Raw genomic sequence first — 17,620 nt, 5'->3', positions numbered from 1 at the left:
CTGTCACGTTAACAAACATGACATTATGACAATTGAACTGCGATCAGATTTTAACCCTACAATATCCAGCATTAATAATTGGATTTGGATAATTTTAGAGTTCTTTGTTTTATTACATCGGTTTCTACGTTCGGAACAATGACCAAGTTGAAAGAATATAGTATTTTATTACTCATTTATTTTACAAATGTTGAACTTAGTTATTTGCTCTAAACATGATAAACTTGAGCCAGTAGAGACTGGTCCTTCGGAGGCCATAATATCAAGTGAAAGGACGTAACGCGGTTTATATATATATATATATATATATATATATATAACATTTTGGAGTTTGTAACATTTAAAATCAACTACATTATGTATGAACACAAGGAATACAATATGATCTACCCTGACTATTATCATAACATGTAGGCCAGCTAGAGAAGAGTTGAGGAGGCAATAACTTCAAAATCTGTCCAACTATTCGGACTCCAGAAACACAATTATAACGAATCTATCGTTGTAGACAGACTGTACAAGATTCAAGAAAGGAAAAAAAGATAACAGTCGACAACAGCAGAGAAAGCAAATCCATAGGTCGAATACATAGAAGCAAATAAGAGAATGGAGAGGAACATCGGAGCCGACAAGAGAAAATAACCGCAAGACCTAGCAATGACAACGGAAAAAGCTGTAGGAAAAAATACGGGACGACTACATGATACAACGAAGAAACTAATATGAAAATATTGTAAACCAGAGCGACCACTTAGATTCAGGAAAAACTGAACAGGTGGGTGGATCACTGTGAAGAGCTCTTGAATAGACTAGTACCAATGAACTCACCGGATGTCCAAGCATCACACACATTACACTACTGCATAAATCACACTCAACGGTAATCGGGTAAATCAACAATCGAAAAGCAGCAGTTGGACTAGACAGCACACCAGCTAAAGCATTGAAGTTTGATACAATGTTAACTACAAAGATGTTTCACGTCCTCTCCATCAAGATTCGGGAAGAATAACAAGTACATACAGACTGGGAAGAAGGATGACTCACCAATACACCGAAGAAGGGAGGTCTTAGTAATTGTACAAACTACAGAAGTAACACATTAATCTCAGTGACAAGCATAGATTCCAACAGTGTTACTAAACCGAGTAAAAGATTCAGTAGATGTTTAACGTCAAAATCAACATGTTGAATCTTTTAAGGTTCGATCATATTTTGTCCAAATCACCACACTACGGATTATGTGACGATTTTATGAAATAGATCTCATTACTGAACATCAACTTCCTTGATTACTAGAAAACGTTCTACAGTGTGAATGGAAACAGCTTATGGAATCTCTTTCGACACCATGGAGTACGTGAGGAGATCTTCATCAACATACAGAACTCATACGAGGGACTGTATTTCAGAGTCGTAGTACATGTTGGACAGGTCACAGGTTTATGACCATCAAGCCCAAAGAATATTGTCGGATACTAGTGTTCGAGAATAGATGCCTTCTAAGCATTGTTCATGTCTTTTGGACCATTGGGTAAGCAATTACTGGGTTAGGAATAAGGTATTAAGTGGGGTTGGTGAGTCGATTGATGAGGAAGTAAATTTTCATTAACTGAGGTATTTGAGACGTGAGTTACCCATGCTCGACAACCACCTACCTCGACGGGCAACGTGGTCTGGTGTTGGAGTATGATGGAAGAAAACTAAGGGTGGCCAAATCCAAACATGCCACCATACCATGAATGTATTGTCATGTGGATTGAGTCATGTTAACAAGTATAGACTACCTGGTTGGGGTGCTCGTGATTATCGTAATTAGTGGTTGGGGACTGTAAATGACATGACACAAAATCGTTTGCAATGGTCCAGGTATGTCCACTCTTTGTCTTCTCACAAATTCTAAGCTTCTGTATTCCCCATAATCATTTTATTTGACTAATTTATAATTCCTTGAGTCAAATCTTCGTTTCTCAGTCTTTTCAATTACCACTAATACTGTTACAACTTCTCATACCGTATGATTTATCCTAACAACTCCATTTCGTTGTGCTAACGCTGTAAGGCAACTCGAATCGATGAACAGACGTACCAGGTTTTACGTTGTGTTTGACTGACTGACTGACTGTATTCCACTTGAAGACTGATGTTAGACAAAGATGCTTTCATACAACAGACCATGTTTACGTATAACCGATGAAGGTTAATTAGTTAGTTATTTTTATAATGGTCAAAACTAACTAATGAATAGAAAAACCTAAATAAGGTATTGAAAACGAAAACTTTCTTTCAAAACAACAGACACCTACATCATTATTGATATCTAAAAGACCTAGTTGTAAACGCTCATAGATGGCGCGTGCGGTAGTTGAAAGGGCTTAAATATATCGCTAAAAATATTCATACTCAATAAAAAATATTTTTTTGAATCTGAACTTTCTGTAAAAAATACTGGGCTTTGTTACTGTTATAACTTGTGGCATTTGTACCCTGTTAATATGTCACATGATACGGTCGCCAATTAGAGTCACCGACTTATTAACCAAACCAGTACGAGAGACCTGGACTTCTTATTGGACCTTGAGATAGCAGCTTTTCGTCCAACCCAGCTGATTAAGTCCAGAACGCAATTATCAGCCTCCGTTATATCCACATCATATATTTCAAACATACTTGGTTTATATACAAGCAAATTCAGACCACATCACACCATAAAATAGAAAATAACATTTGTACAAGATCTAGCCAAAAGTGTCTGTGATTGTGAGAAACTGTGACTTGAGAATAGTAAATCATATAACAGTAACCAATAGGTCAAATAAAAGCTTATAATAGAAGGAATATAAATATATATGGTTCAGTCTCTTAACAGTAATACAATAAGAACATATGTATGATATTAATCCATAAATAGTTCTCAGAAGTTACCCATAATTTAATCTTCACTCAGATACACTCAGTTACATTTTTACAAACATTTTATCTCAACGTTGTTTTAGTAAATTTTACGTTGATTTAAGGAATACTTTAGTTTCAAATTTCATTGTTGTTGTGGGTGCGAATCCTTCGAAAAGAAATGACGTTGAGGTAATTTATTCAGAATTTCAATAGATATATTTATTTGTACATTAATGTATGGTTTCACTAAAACAGCAAAGTGAAGATGTATATCTGGACCGTGATAATATTTGTTTTATCTATTGTTTCCAATTATACACACTACAAATGTTTATCTAAGTTACTTACAAAACGATGTACATACATATATCATGTTCAAAAGTAAGTATTGTTTGAAATTAATGTTTAAAAAGTGTGATATCAAACAAATTAGGTTCAAAATGAATACTTATAGAATATATGGATCCTTAACATTTGATAGAGAAGCGCATTTAGACAACAGTTTACTTGAATTTAAAATCCCATGTCATTAAATAACTTTTTGTAATAAAATGAACACAATTCGGACAAGAGAAGGAAGGAAAATTTGTGGACTGGTGAATTGAAATAAAATACTACACAACTAGGAAGTGCTTTTAAATGTTAGTTAGATTTTAGTTTTTTGATGAAAATTCCTGCCCTAAAATTTAGGTTATGAGTGATTATTCTCGAATAGTCAGTAATATTATTAACGCAAAGTTAAAGTGGCCTTGATAGGCCTGTTATTTGAGTTCGTTAGGAGCGAAAGACTAAATGAGTATAGCTGGATGTACACGTGTCGTTTATAAATCAAAAGTCCCCAAGTTTGGTTCCAGCACGTGTGTAACTTTCTTACAAGTTAACATCTGTTAATCAACTCTTTTTTTGGAGTTAAAGTTTAACTTATTTAAACTCAGCCAGAAATAATCAAAATAGGTGTCTGTTAACATAGAATATTGGGAAAGTTGAAAATTCAGAGCTATATTTCGTTTTACCATTATTTATATCTTTATTGTATAGTTAACAGATAATTATATTCTTGCATTTCGACGTATCCGTTATTGTATTTTTTCAGTGGACCTATTGACTGTTGTTATACTTTTTATTATTCCCTAATCACTGCTAATTAATTATGTACTGTTTGCTCCGCAGTCTTTCACTTATGGTATTATTGTGCTTAAAGTGCGATTTCTGATACAGTGCGCTATGTGGTCAGGCATTTCCAGCAATATTATTGTACGAGTTTTGAGTCATGATTAAATTGGGTACAATAGAAAACTCATTTTCTTCCTGTCATCGTCTTCTTATTGGCTGGTGGATTAAAAGAGGGCTCAGGAACCTAAAAGCAATAAGATCTTGACGGTTGTTCATTATCCAGTGTGTAGCTTCATAAAATATTTCACCGGTCCAACTGGCCAATATAGTACTTGATATCGATTAGAATCTCGTGTCATAACGAATCAGCATTTCTCAAAACATTCGCTTTATTTGAACTATAGGAAACTCTTCATTAATTACCAGTGGTTTAAAAGTATATCATAATTTCCCATAGCTCGTCCTTCAGCAGTTTCAAATGCTTCTAATAATAATAGCAATTTCAGACATATTTCCAGTACTTCCTGTGACTTACTAAAAGTTAGTAACTTTATGACTGTTATAAACCATCTCTCCACTACTTTTTACAGTTGGCATTTTATGTAAATGTTTATAAATATTTAACTTCCTAGACCCAGAACTTTGCAACATCTATTGCTAAACTGTTCAGGCTTAAAAGTTGAAGCTTGCTTACCAAATTATATTCTAGCAATGATACATTCATTTATCTATAATCTCTTCCCATCTGTAATAAATTCAAAATTAACCATACAGTTAGCGCCTCAAAACTAAAAGGTCATTAATATCAATAATTATTTAATCATATTCATCTAAGCACTACCGTCATGTGAATTAATTTCAACGGCAAAACAAAATCTTGTGAACAACGAAACATCTTTGTATTTGGTCTATTTAATTATTTATAAAATAAAATAGAAATGTAAGTAAATAAAAATCGAACTGTATGACAGCAAAATGGAAAATATGTTTATGAAAGATGACAGAGTAAATATTAGTTGAAGAGCTTTTCAGTGACATAAAATTGAGAAGAAATGAAATACATAGAAATTTCAATAAGTTGCCTGTTTTATTTTATATTGTGTTTCTTCCTAAATATATCAAACATGCCCAGTATAGTTAGTACTAGGACATAATATAATATGTGGCATAAAGAAATTCAGATAACCATCCATAACTGGTGGACAGTTTTTTCGTGCATACCATTCCATTGAATATAAACAAATCATTTGACCCCAACCAATAAATAGTAATATCCAAATAGCTACATTCCAACCACGTCCACTACCCTGTACAAAAAATAACACATAACCACCTACACTAAAAAATAAAAATAACACTGGTAAACAATATCTTAAACTCATCATTAGTATATACTCATGTACACCAGCTGATAACCAAAAAACAGCGGTTGCTGCCAATGTACGTGAATGTTTTCCAATTAAGAATTGTATATCACGATAAATATAGGTATATAACCAATCATGTACAATTACATTCCATGTACGATACCATACACTAAATGTTGTTGCATTCCACCAATCTTTATAAAATAAACGATCACCAAAACGTAACATTTCAGCAAATGCGTTCAACCATGAATGCAAAAATGAATAGAATGCAATTAGCATTAATAAACCACCTGGTAATGTACAAGCTGTTGATGTTAGAATATATTTTTTGAATGAAAACTTTTTCAATTTACCAAGTTGGGAAAATGGTAAGAAACAAAAACGCATAAAAATATAATAACTAAATATAAAACAAACAATTACTTGTAAGAAATTAGAAAAAACAAAATACCATCGTATACTACGTGTGCGTGGATACTTTTCACGATAAACTAAAGTTGGGGCTAGCAAAAAATAAAGATAACGTGAGAAATTAGGAAATTCCTCTAGTTCTGTAACACATGAATTTGATTGGTTTACATGGTGATGATTATTGATTGCTGCTGTTACAGTGGTCGTCGGTGATGGTGGTGTTGATTCATCTTGACCTTCTTCAAATATTCTACCAATTGCATAGCGTACGAATGCATGTGATTTCATAATTAGTCGAACTTGTTCACCTGTGACGATTGCTGTACTAGCCGGTGGTAAGTCACAAATTATTGTAAACCGAAATGACGTCATAAAAAACACCACCTATATTTACGTTTATTGAAAGAAAAAACAGTTATTGATAAAATCTTTGGAAAATATCAACATGAAGTCATTTTGGAACAGATATAATCAATTAAGGTTAAAATTCTCACTTAGACATTTAGAAAACAAAGTAACATTATACATATATATGATTAAGAACTGATAATAAGATTAATCTTCTTCAAGTGATGACTAGTTAGTCATATCCTGGAATGATGATCAGGTGAATAGGATAATTCTAATACTTGAAGGTGATTACTTAATTCAAGAATTGGAATATATTAGCTATAAAATTGATAGTTTACACAACCGACCAATTACAAAATTTCAAATGCTTCTTAAGAACGTAAACATCAGCATTGGTTAAGGGATGGTTGGGGTCCCACATAAATCTGAAGTTAGATTTGCATAAAACTAAACACTTTGAAAATATGATGATAATCAGTAATAGCCAGGCACAAAAATGCCATTGATTAACCGATTTATATCCGCTTACAATTGAAACAACTTGTGAGTAAAAACATAAAAACCCTCAATTCTTTATCAAGTCATCTATTCTATGTTAATCAAAGGACTTTATTTTAAATAAAATTCGATTTAATATTCAACTCTATGAATTGCAAACTTTTAAGCAATTTCAAATTTACGTGATTAAGAGTATTAAGTATTTTAGTGCTTTTATCTTCAAAATGCTCAGCACATGACACACTTTCAGCACCCGGTTTATCAATCAAGAGGTGTGTGGATTCGTAAATGTGAACCATTCGACCCTAACTTACTGGTTTGAAGATTTTTCCTCACTGAAGTGTCTGGATGTCTTCGGTTCGACCCTAGTAAAATTGTGGGTGTACACTGCTGGGAGACCCAAACTAATAGTAATCATAATAATCCCTATAAACTTCTCAACCAGGTAGTTTGTTATTGTTGAAAGAAAAAAACCTGTTTAGTATCATAACAATATAGCTTCTTTCACTGATGTATTTAAGTCACAAATCCGCATGCATAAATAATAGTATTTAAAATGGATTTCTCTTGCACTTTGTAGCATAGTATTATACTAGTGAAAAAAACGTGGTTTATTGTTCTTCAGATGAATATCTTCGAGAAAACAGTGGAACAAGTTTTATGCCAAAGAATTCCCGTAGAATACTTTGGAAATATTGTGCTTCAGTGTTGGGTTAATTAGACTAGCGCCCATATTACAACTCAATTGATAACATTCCAACAAAACTGAGAGAGCAAAACAAAAATAATACTGCATATTAATTATTGATCAATAAATGAGATTATTTAATATTTGAATTTATAAGTCGACCACCATGAAAACCTGGAAGAACTGGACGGCCGTTTCGTCCTAGTATGGGACTCCTCAGAAGTGCGCATCCACAATCCCATATGTGAGACTCGGACCCAGGAACTTCGGTCTCGTGCCCTAACGCTTAACCTCTAGACCACTGAGCTAGCCGGCATCCAACGGTGTTAATGTCTAACTTCAACCAATCTACGATCTGATTATTACTTAAAAATCTGACTAATGCAACATTGTCTGGCGATTGAAATTTGGGTACAGCTAATATGTGATAAATCTAATCAATAGTTGTTCATGTACTTATTCGAACATACATTTAAATGAATTGTAGTATATATTTACATCTACTGTACTATTCTCTGGTTGTTTAATTTAGTTTCAATCATATTTCCTATTATTTTCACAGTAAGAAAATGTTGATATAATTGAAGGTTATCTAAAAGTTGTACGCAGTATTAGGTCAGTGCTAATCAGATATCTGTATTGTATTTAAAAACATATGATTTAACTCCATTTGGTTTTAAATCAATAAAAAACACATTGTATAATTTGGTAATACTCGATATCTCATCTGAGCTAAACTGGAAAACAAATAAATACGTTCAGATAATGCAATTAGAAGCTGAAGGTTATCGGAACTATGTATGTACATATACTCGTTAAGACATTTTATCTGAAAAATAAAAGGTGAAAAAGACAAATTGAGAGGTAGGAGGAAGCAATTCCTCTTCTCTCTGGATTATATAAAGTTATCAAAGGACTAATCGGTTTAAATAAATAAGTACTTTAAAAATGAAGTTGCCAAATATGAAGTGATGCAACCGAATGGAAGTTTATATGATTTTTGGGCAGTACAATCTGTCTGCTTATATCAAGTAAAACCATAAGGCTTATATGGTCCGTTGATATGTTTATCTGTCAGCAGATGGAGCCATAAACTAAAACTTCATAGAGCAGTTGGACATCATTTATCCTTCAGGACCATGAAAAATGCTTTTCATAGGACCTTATTATGAATGTATAATAGGGTGGGGCTATAGTTCTTGATTGTAACGGTAGATATTACAGAGGTTGATAAGTTTACTGACATCATTTAGGGTTGTCTCCTTGAGCAACAACTTTCTAGTCATAACTTACAGAAGGATGAGCTATTTAGCCTACATAATGCATGGGGATTCGTACAAAGCAGTAGTTCGCTACCAAAATATTACTTCATTAAGAATTCATGTCATGTAAATATTTGAAGAAACTATGGAAATATTATCCCATTATCTGAAGTCTTTACAGTCTTTTTAAATTAAATTGTGAATCATTCATAGGAAAAGCATTTGATGCTGGAAATTTCAGAACACTTTAAACAAAGTTGAACAGTGGCTAGGAAGAGGAATCAGAACATGCGGTTTATCCCATTTGGGACACGTCAGCTAGATGTGTTTTGTTGGGTTCGTGTCCTGGTGTAGGCAACAACATAGAGGTACAGGGACATCCTACTGACGAGTCTCGAGTAGAATAAAACTCTTGTCTTGGATACCACTGTAACTCTGCCTAAGATGCTTGTGACTTAATGGCAATATCGAGGCAATTCGCATAGGATGCCCATGTGTCAAGAGGGACTGATCACATCAACGGAAAGATTGAAACAACCAAAACAAATGAATTTCTGACCATTAATTTTAAATGTGAGTATTATTATTCCATTTCATTAAGTTTAAGATCTCATCAAGCATCTAACGATTAACATATGAATAAATGGATAACGTTAAACATTTCCATGTCTTTCAATACAGTTCTACAAAACATTTACAGATCATCGCTAAAGATTTAATAATCCTAACTAACCTGTCAACTTTAACAGAATTCGTGTTGTAACACATTAGTTATAGCCAAATAAACTGAATGAGAACGAAACTTATAAATCATATTTGACAAGTTTTTATAGAGTATTATGAAGATTTTTGAAGTTGAAGGTCCTGAGTTCTTTCCCCTACAAGTTCATAAATGTGCACTTCTGTGGAGCTCCATACTAGGATGAAACAGCTGTCCGACGTATTCTAGTTTTCAATGTTTGTTTAATCAAAGCCACTCCTTAGTATTAAGCTTCAAATAATTGACCTCCTTTAGTTAGGATATGATTTTCTCCAAAATCTGAGTACGTTCGCGTACATGAAGCTTTGTAAACAACTGCCCGGTAAAAATGTTAACAAGTTTACGAACAAACTTGGTAATGAATGAAAGCATTCCAAAGTATCATTTAACTCTCTCTAAACTTATTTCGAAATTATACAAACAGAGGCACTAACATATTGTAAATTTATTATTATCAATATTCCTATCCTCATTAGTACTATCACGAGTGTCACATGTTTTAAAGTTGAGTGTAAAAGGATTATTGATTCTAATTCTTTATAAAGAATCTTATTAGTTTCTTTCGTAGTCGTGATATTGTGTAACAGCTTGAACCAACGCATATTTTCGTCAAAGCATTGTTGTTTACGACTATCTGAATGGCTAACAAACAAATGTCTACTACATATCAGACTTATGAGTGACGTATAACAATTATTATGACAAATAATAGTATCCTAACGATTGTGAAATTTTGAATTCCTGGCATGTTGTGATTCAGTGCAAATCACTTCTTAAGCGTAAATAAATGACTGTTTCAAATCAACACAAGTTTAAATAGAGCAAAGGAACAAGACAGAATATTTAGTTCAGTCGATATCAAAGTTAAAATAGGTCTGGTCACGTCAATGTCATGTTAATTTTTGGTCAATAATTCTGTGTGAGACATCGATTTGTGTATTTATATGGATATGAAAAAATGTGAAATTTTCAGTATAAAGTAGTAGTATTAGAATCTGTGTGTGTAAGCATGTGCTAGTTGTGTAAGATATGAACAAAGCTACATTTATTGTTTATATATATTGTTGATAAATTGAAATCATTTCAAGTGATCTATCGTATACCTCCATCATTTCCCAACGGAGTTCGCTCCCGTCTACTTCATATAGCAGAAGCCATAGGAATTCGTACATTCCATCCCAATTTATGTGTACAGAAGAAATTCGTAACCCCCCTATCCCTTCCATGGCCGGACATAACTTAATAAATGACATTATTATTATTATTTGTAAAATTTATTTTTATCTTAATTTGGTTATCATTTTTTTTTGTAATTTTCTACCTCTTTCCGTTTGTATTCTTCACTATCTATTTACTTACATACTTCTTATTACGTAATGATTTTAATGTTTTATGATTACTATTCCAGTCTATTTACCCACGTTTGACCTCTTATTTCTTATGTTTAATTATTGATAAGACTTTTGTTATCGTAATTTAATATTCTTACTACTATCAGTACATCTGTCTTCCCACTATCAACTTGTACTTTTAACTATTATTATGCTTGATAAGCAAAGATGGATAGTGGCTAGCAGTGGAATCCAGGACACGCGTTTCGTCCTATTTGGGACTCGTCAGCTGGATGTACCTGCATCTCAGAGTTGATGTTCACTCTGGGACTCGAACCCAGTACCCTCGCTTCAAACGCCATCGCGTTATCCACTCGGCCACTGAGTCCTGATAGCCACTTGCTTGTGCGATGGGGTGAAGTTTAAATTCACTTAGTATCGATGGGAAGATTCAAACAGACAATACTAAGTGTATTATTATGCTTGGTTACGTATTCTATTTCATTGTGATTATTGACTCAAATAGCCTTGATTGGTCTAACATTTTCATATAAATATTCATGTATATTAGAGTAAAGCCTGATGACGATCTAATTGAAAACAATTGTTCGCTTACATATGTTGTTCTAATTTTCACAATGGGAATCTTTAATATTTATTGTTTAGATAAATAGGTCAAGGTGGATGAGTAAGTAGTCAGGCATTCTTTCCTGTTAAGGATAGAGGGGTTTAGCATTATATGAAATGCTTCAGCTACTCGCCTTTCTTTATAATTGGAAAAACCTTTTAGGATTGTCTTGATATTTGTAATATCAATTTGGTGGTTATTCAAAATAACCTGTACTGCTATTGCCGGTTTAATTTATAGATTTCCCAACTCCCCAGGATTACTAGATCTTCTAGTGTAGTTCAAGTGTCCCTTAAAGAGAGTCCACTTTTCACGAGGAGACCATCCAACAACAAAAGTGTATTACAATCGACACAACCTGTAAACACAACTTTGTTTGGATGTTAACGGGATCTTATATTTAATTCTATCTAAAGCACTTCGTATATTGTTGGTTGTCTTGTAGAAAGCTTTAATTCCGAATGTTTTCTAGATGTTTTTTAATTTTTTTGTAGTACCCTGGTGGTAAGACAAAACTGCGATATTAATCCAAGATGATTTTATTAGAATTGTTATTTAAAGATGAATCATTTTAATATGTTTTTCATAGGTAAATTAATAAATCGTAAGGTGGGTATCATATTATTTTTAAAAATGTTATACAGACCCTAATCGACCATTCCGAATTTCTATATACTAAACCTTGAAATTAATCTGTTTTACTTTTTTTTTCATATGAATTACATCTCGTTATTATCATGTGATTCCCAATGGTATTTATTGGTGAAATTTACAACTTATAGTAAAGTATGATGATCATAAAAGTTTAATAATTGATTATCCTATAGAAGTTCTATTAGTTTATACTATCAATAGTATTATTATTCATAGTGCGTATCATATTGAAATATTGAACAATTCGTGTGATCCACTAGCCTAATTCTCTAATTGTGTTTTGAAAAATCTTTGAAGCTAACGATGTGTTGGATAGTTGATTAGTTTTACTTTTTTACATTCAATTTTATTGGCTTGTTAATTGAAAATTATGTATCAAAAGGAGATTTTGTGGAGATTTCAGTATTTTCATAGTTGAAATCATGAGTCCATTGAAGCTATACCACTATGGAAAACCTGGAAGCACTGGACGGCCGTTTCGTCCTATTATGGGACTCCTCAGCAGTGCACATCCACGATCCCGCCTTGCGAGATTCGAACTCAGGACCTATTTCTGCTGAGGAGTCCCATAATAGGACGAAATAGCCGTCTAGTGCTTCCAGGTTTTCCATGGTGGTCTAGTTTCAATTGACTCATGATTTCAACTATGAAAATACTGAAAATTATGTTTCAAATCCTAGATGAAAGTTCTTAACAATATAACACTGAACCGTTGAGCCATTATTTTCTTTACTGTTGCTTACGAATTTTAGTCCTTGGATTTTTATCGACTTCATTTTATATAAGAAAAATAAGGGCAGTTATGTGATTACAGGGTTTGATGATTGAAACATCTGTTTACTGTCCTGTTTTTCTTGAAATAGATCAGATAATATTATTTGTTCTTCTTTTCCTGCATTTGATAGTCAATAAATTCAAAGAACAATAAATGTTTTTCCTAAATGATGACGACAATATGTAAATCTAAAGGTTAAACTCAATACTATTCATCGTTAGTACTTACTGTCGAAGTGAGTCAATATAAAATGAAACATCTATTCAGTACTTACTGGTTTTCAATAGTTTTTGGCATTTCTAATTCTTGATAAAAAAAAACTCACTAATATTGTCAAAACTTTCTAAAGATGTTTTATTTATTAATAAATTTCTCGTTTACATTTTATGATCGATGTGTTTCAACAGAACACATTAGAAAAGGTAGAAGTATGTGTTCCTCGTAGACATCAACTTACCTAATCAAAAACATCACCTCAAACATTTCCACCACACAACATTTTCCGATTTCAAGAATAGTACATTGGTGTTTCATAACTGTCGGCTAATATTAATAGTAAACACATTCTGCTACTCTAATCTTGACTAAGATCACTGGTCATGGTATTTCGTGAAAATTCCCTCTGTTGTACAGCCTTGAAAATAAATAATTTTGTTTAGTTTTCAGATTCTCAGTAGTTTAAGAAATGGAATAAAAACTACCAACCAACTAATTAAACTATGGTAGATTATGATATACATTATACAAAATGTGTATGCAATTTAATCCTGAAGACTGATATCTTTTTTCAGTAGTATGAACCACAACTATCAGTGGTTGTTTATGTGATCGGCACGGTTAAAACTGCGAGCAAATTTACTTAAGTAGAAGATGAAAAATATAAATCCAGAAGAAAAAACGGACATTAAAATTCAACGTTCCACGAACTAACTAACCTGATAAATGATATACGCAATGAAGAAAACCCAGTCCGTTGAACAGATTTTCTTGCCAATCTTTGGTCTATAAGCCATCCACAATAGAACACCCCAAAATGGTATGAAAATAGTGGACATCTTCATTGAAAGCCATATACGGAATACATCATCTAAATTGCCAAACGTGAACCTCAATATGTCCATATCGTAAGCATATAAATTAATCTTAGGATCAATAAAATCTTGTATCACTGTATTCGCTGAGAAGATTATTGTCACAGCAACAAATATATTGTAAACAGTACGTATATGAGAGATTTGGAACAGTGTAGTCAGTACAGAGTCACGAGTGCGATAATGTTTCGTTGGTAGACTGTGGGATGTTAACGATTTACAGTCTGTTTTTTGCCTGTAAGATAAAGGAATATATGCCATATATGATAAAACTGTAGGAATACTAGTGAAAAGATTGAAAATTTCTGGGATTTTCAGAAAACGAGAATGTCTGGCATTACAGACCGTCTGTGACTCATTATATTCGCAATAAATTTTCAACTCATAAGTTAGAAACCTTTAACGAGCATTTTGATTACAGAATAACTAAACTCTTCTAGATATTTCCATATGTGTTGTTTGGATCTTTATGTGACAATTTTACGAGAGATTTTCGTCAAAATGGTGCTGACTTAGTGAATTCAAGATTTCTTCAGTATTTTGAAAGCAAAGAGTTTTTATGTATGTATACAAACTTTTTGGGGTAAGTCTTATATGAAGGCTCATTAAATGTCCAAATTAGAAGGGACAGAGTAATGTTTAAACCACGAAAATAGACGAAAGTTAAACATGGGATTACATATGCTCCTAGTCTAATATAAAATATTGGATTATAGAGGTATGGAAACTGTTGAACTTCATTAAAATCATGAACCAATCTAACCGTTTTTAGCTCAGTGGTCTAAAGGTTAAGCGTTCGCACGAGACCGAAGGTCCTGGGTCCCAGTTCTCAGTGCGGAATCGTGTATGTGCACTGCTGACACGTCCCATTCTGGGACTAACTGGCCGTACAGGCTTTCAGTGGTGATCCAACTTAGAATAATTCACGAATACAATAAAATATTTGATATGATAAATACTTAAAGTTGGTTATTTGTTATCGAATATGTATATATTGAACAATCTAATCACTCTATAACTTTTTAAGATATGTATATAAGGAACAAAAGTTGCCTAACTGGACGGGTCATAATATAACAACAAAAACATTTACACCATTTTGAATGAAGAAGTTGAAATCATCGTCACCAGAATATGTACTCCAAGATTTTCGATAAGTTATGGAGACTTGAATTTTTGTTCGACTGGGGTTTATCTCTGACTATTGGTACACATCACAGAAAGGCTCAATCTTATGACTAGTTTATAATATATTCTTCTAAATTACATAAGGATTCATTTTTCACCCTCGGGGTTTATTTGCTTTTAAAATCACTAAGATATATCAAAAAAGTCATATTTTTTCTACTCTAGCTAAATTAATCGAAAGGATTAATAGTTTCGAAGTTTTCTATGTTCTCAGTGTTACTTTTTATTATAACTCCTCTAATCTGCTCCTACTAAGAGATGGAACTGTCCCTGTTAGACTCTATGTATTCGAGACAGTCACCAAGTAAGGTGATTCACATTGTCATCACGACAAGATAGACATGATTAGATACTGATAGAGGGATGTGACTTCAACATAAGCTAGGAACTCATACCATTTCTGTTTAACCCGATTACAATTAACCATCTATGAAAGTTACTTAAAGTAGTACCAAAAATAATTTTGTCTAGTCCTTGGTACTGACGAAATCCTATCGATTACATTCCGATGTTTTCAGTAGTTTGATTGATCCATTTAATTAGTGTACATACATCTTAGTCTTTCAAAAGATCGTCCATTACCCAAATAATGCAGTAGTAACATCCATAACTATAGCGCTGTAGGGTATGGTTGGGAATCCTTCTGACAGTATCAGTCCACACAGTGTTTAAAATATGATCGTAACTGATTGCTTCTTGAAGCTGTAAACTCACGTTTCGATAGTTTTGACATTTATGTCGCCCAAAAGTTTATTGTAATATCTAACACATATCAATAGTTTTAAATGAACAATCTAAAATTAAAGCACTAATTTAGATGTTCTTGTAGACTAATGAATGAAGTTCGAAGATGTATTTAATCAGAAAATGACATGTGGTAGGAAACTACGAAAAATTAGATAACATTGGACAAATATTTGGTTTCAAGACCGCTCAGGAAAACACATGAACGATCCCAAAAAACGTTCAAACTCTGTAGTGATCACGTTACAATTAAATAACTAGGTCAGAATGCGGAACATTTAATTTGCAATGATTCTGAAGTATATTCAGTTAACAATGCAGCCTACTATAAAACCGAATTTTTATTATTCGATGTAACAGCGTAAATAAACAGATTATGACAGACATAATGAACCTTTTCTTGTCAAAACAATAAAATGTAAATAAGCTGAAATAATTAATACCAAGCATATCTAAGAGGAAATCCGTCTGGAACCTTACTGTGGATACTGAAGATCCGAATATTGACATAGAAGGAGGGTTCAGTGTAGGCTCAACAACCACACATCGTACAAATTACCTCGCGAAAATATATCAATTACAATACTCAATCAACCCACTTAACCTCAGTCATGGAAGTTCAAGGGTTTTCCGATACAACAGTTATTCACGCCTCATGATGAAAGCACACATTCTTCGGCAACCATCAACCCCATATCTCCTACGACAAAAAACAAAACCCAAAATTAATATAGATACATGGAATGTCGAAGACTGATAGAGATTGGGACAACCATTCAAGTAACAGTGAAAATGAGTTGACGCAACCTGAATGTGTTTGGAATAAGTAAAACCCACTAAACACAATCTGAACAAAAAGACTAACTTCCACAGACCACTCATTGTGTTTCGTTCAGAAACAGAAAAATTCAATACGCACAACGAGTCGCACTCACACTATCCGAAGAACCACGATAAGCGCTTATAGGATGAGAAACACAAGGCTACAGGACCATTTAAGCATCAATCAAGACAAAGAAACGAACGACTATGATCAATGTCATCCTTTACAATGCACTTGCCAGTCACTATGGAGAACATCATAAATACCAGTTTTACGAACGGCTCCAACTCACCCTGAACAAATGTTGAAGGAAAACACTGTTTATCCTGACGTGGAACCTGGAAATCAAAGTCAAGACAGACAATACCGAACACTAACGCATCACGGGACGACATAGACTAGGAGAGGGTAACGAGAATGGTGTCTGACTGGAGAATGGATGTACTATCAACAACATGGTGGCTATGAACTACAGCATTTCTCCTGACAAATCTATACACAAAGCTACACGGGAATCACAGAAACACACCACAAAAAACCAGATCGACCATATCGGCATCAATGAAATATCCACAAGGTCCATGGAAGATGTACAAACAGAGAGAAGAACAAATTTGCTCTCACACCAACACATGGTATTAGTCAAGCTGAAAATGAGGAAGCTTTGGAAAAATGGATGAACAGCACTATGAGAGCTTAATATAGGTTTTTTCAAGGACCTACAACGATCAGCAAGGTCGGAGTGGGTCGAAGCAACAAATTACCAACAATATATGATACAAACTTCCAGATCAAAAATTTGAATTTCGTGAGGCTCGATCGGGTTCTGTCTAAATCGCCACACTACAAATCATTGTTGAACAATTAATTGAATAGATCTCATTACTGAACATCAACTTCCTTGATTACTAGAAAACATTCTACAGTGTGAATGGAAACAACTTATGGAATCTCTTTCGACACCATGGAGTACGTGAGGAGATCTTCATCAACATACAGAACTCATACGAGGGACTGTACTTCAGAGTCGTAGTACAT

General features: G+C 33.4%; 1 protein-coding gene and 1 non-coding gene across 2 annotated transcripts; both read right to left on the bottom strand.

Annotated features, from left to right (window-relative positions):
* Positions 1-5,126: 5,126 nt before the first annotated feature.
* Positions 5,127-14,088, bottom strand: Smp_134390 (sterol O-acyltransferase 1; the record flags this gene model as incomplete). The annotated part of the gene is made up of 2 exons (XM_018788455.1): positions 5,127-6,173; positions 13,672-14,088. The coding sequence occupies 2 exons, from the start codon at positions 14,086-14,088 to the stop codon at positions 5,127-5,129; spliced, it is 1,464 nt and encodes a 487-aa protein (XP_018653995.1).
* On the bottom strand, positions 10,999-11,064 carry Smp_tRNA_01787_Gln_TTG.1.1. The gene has a single exon. It is a non-coding gene (tRNA).
* Positions 14,089-17,620: the final 3,532 nt, after the last annotated feature.

Source organism: Schistosoma mansoni, chromosome W (assembly GCF_000237925.1).
Source record: "Schistosoma mansoni strain Puerto Rico chromosome W, complete genome".
NCBI lineage: Eukaryota > Metazoa > Platyhelminthes > Trematoda > Strigeidida > Schistosomatidae > Schistosoma > Schistosoma mansoni.
Note: the sequence above shows the minus strand (reverse complement) of the source record. Positions and strands in the feature narration are given on the sequence as shown.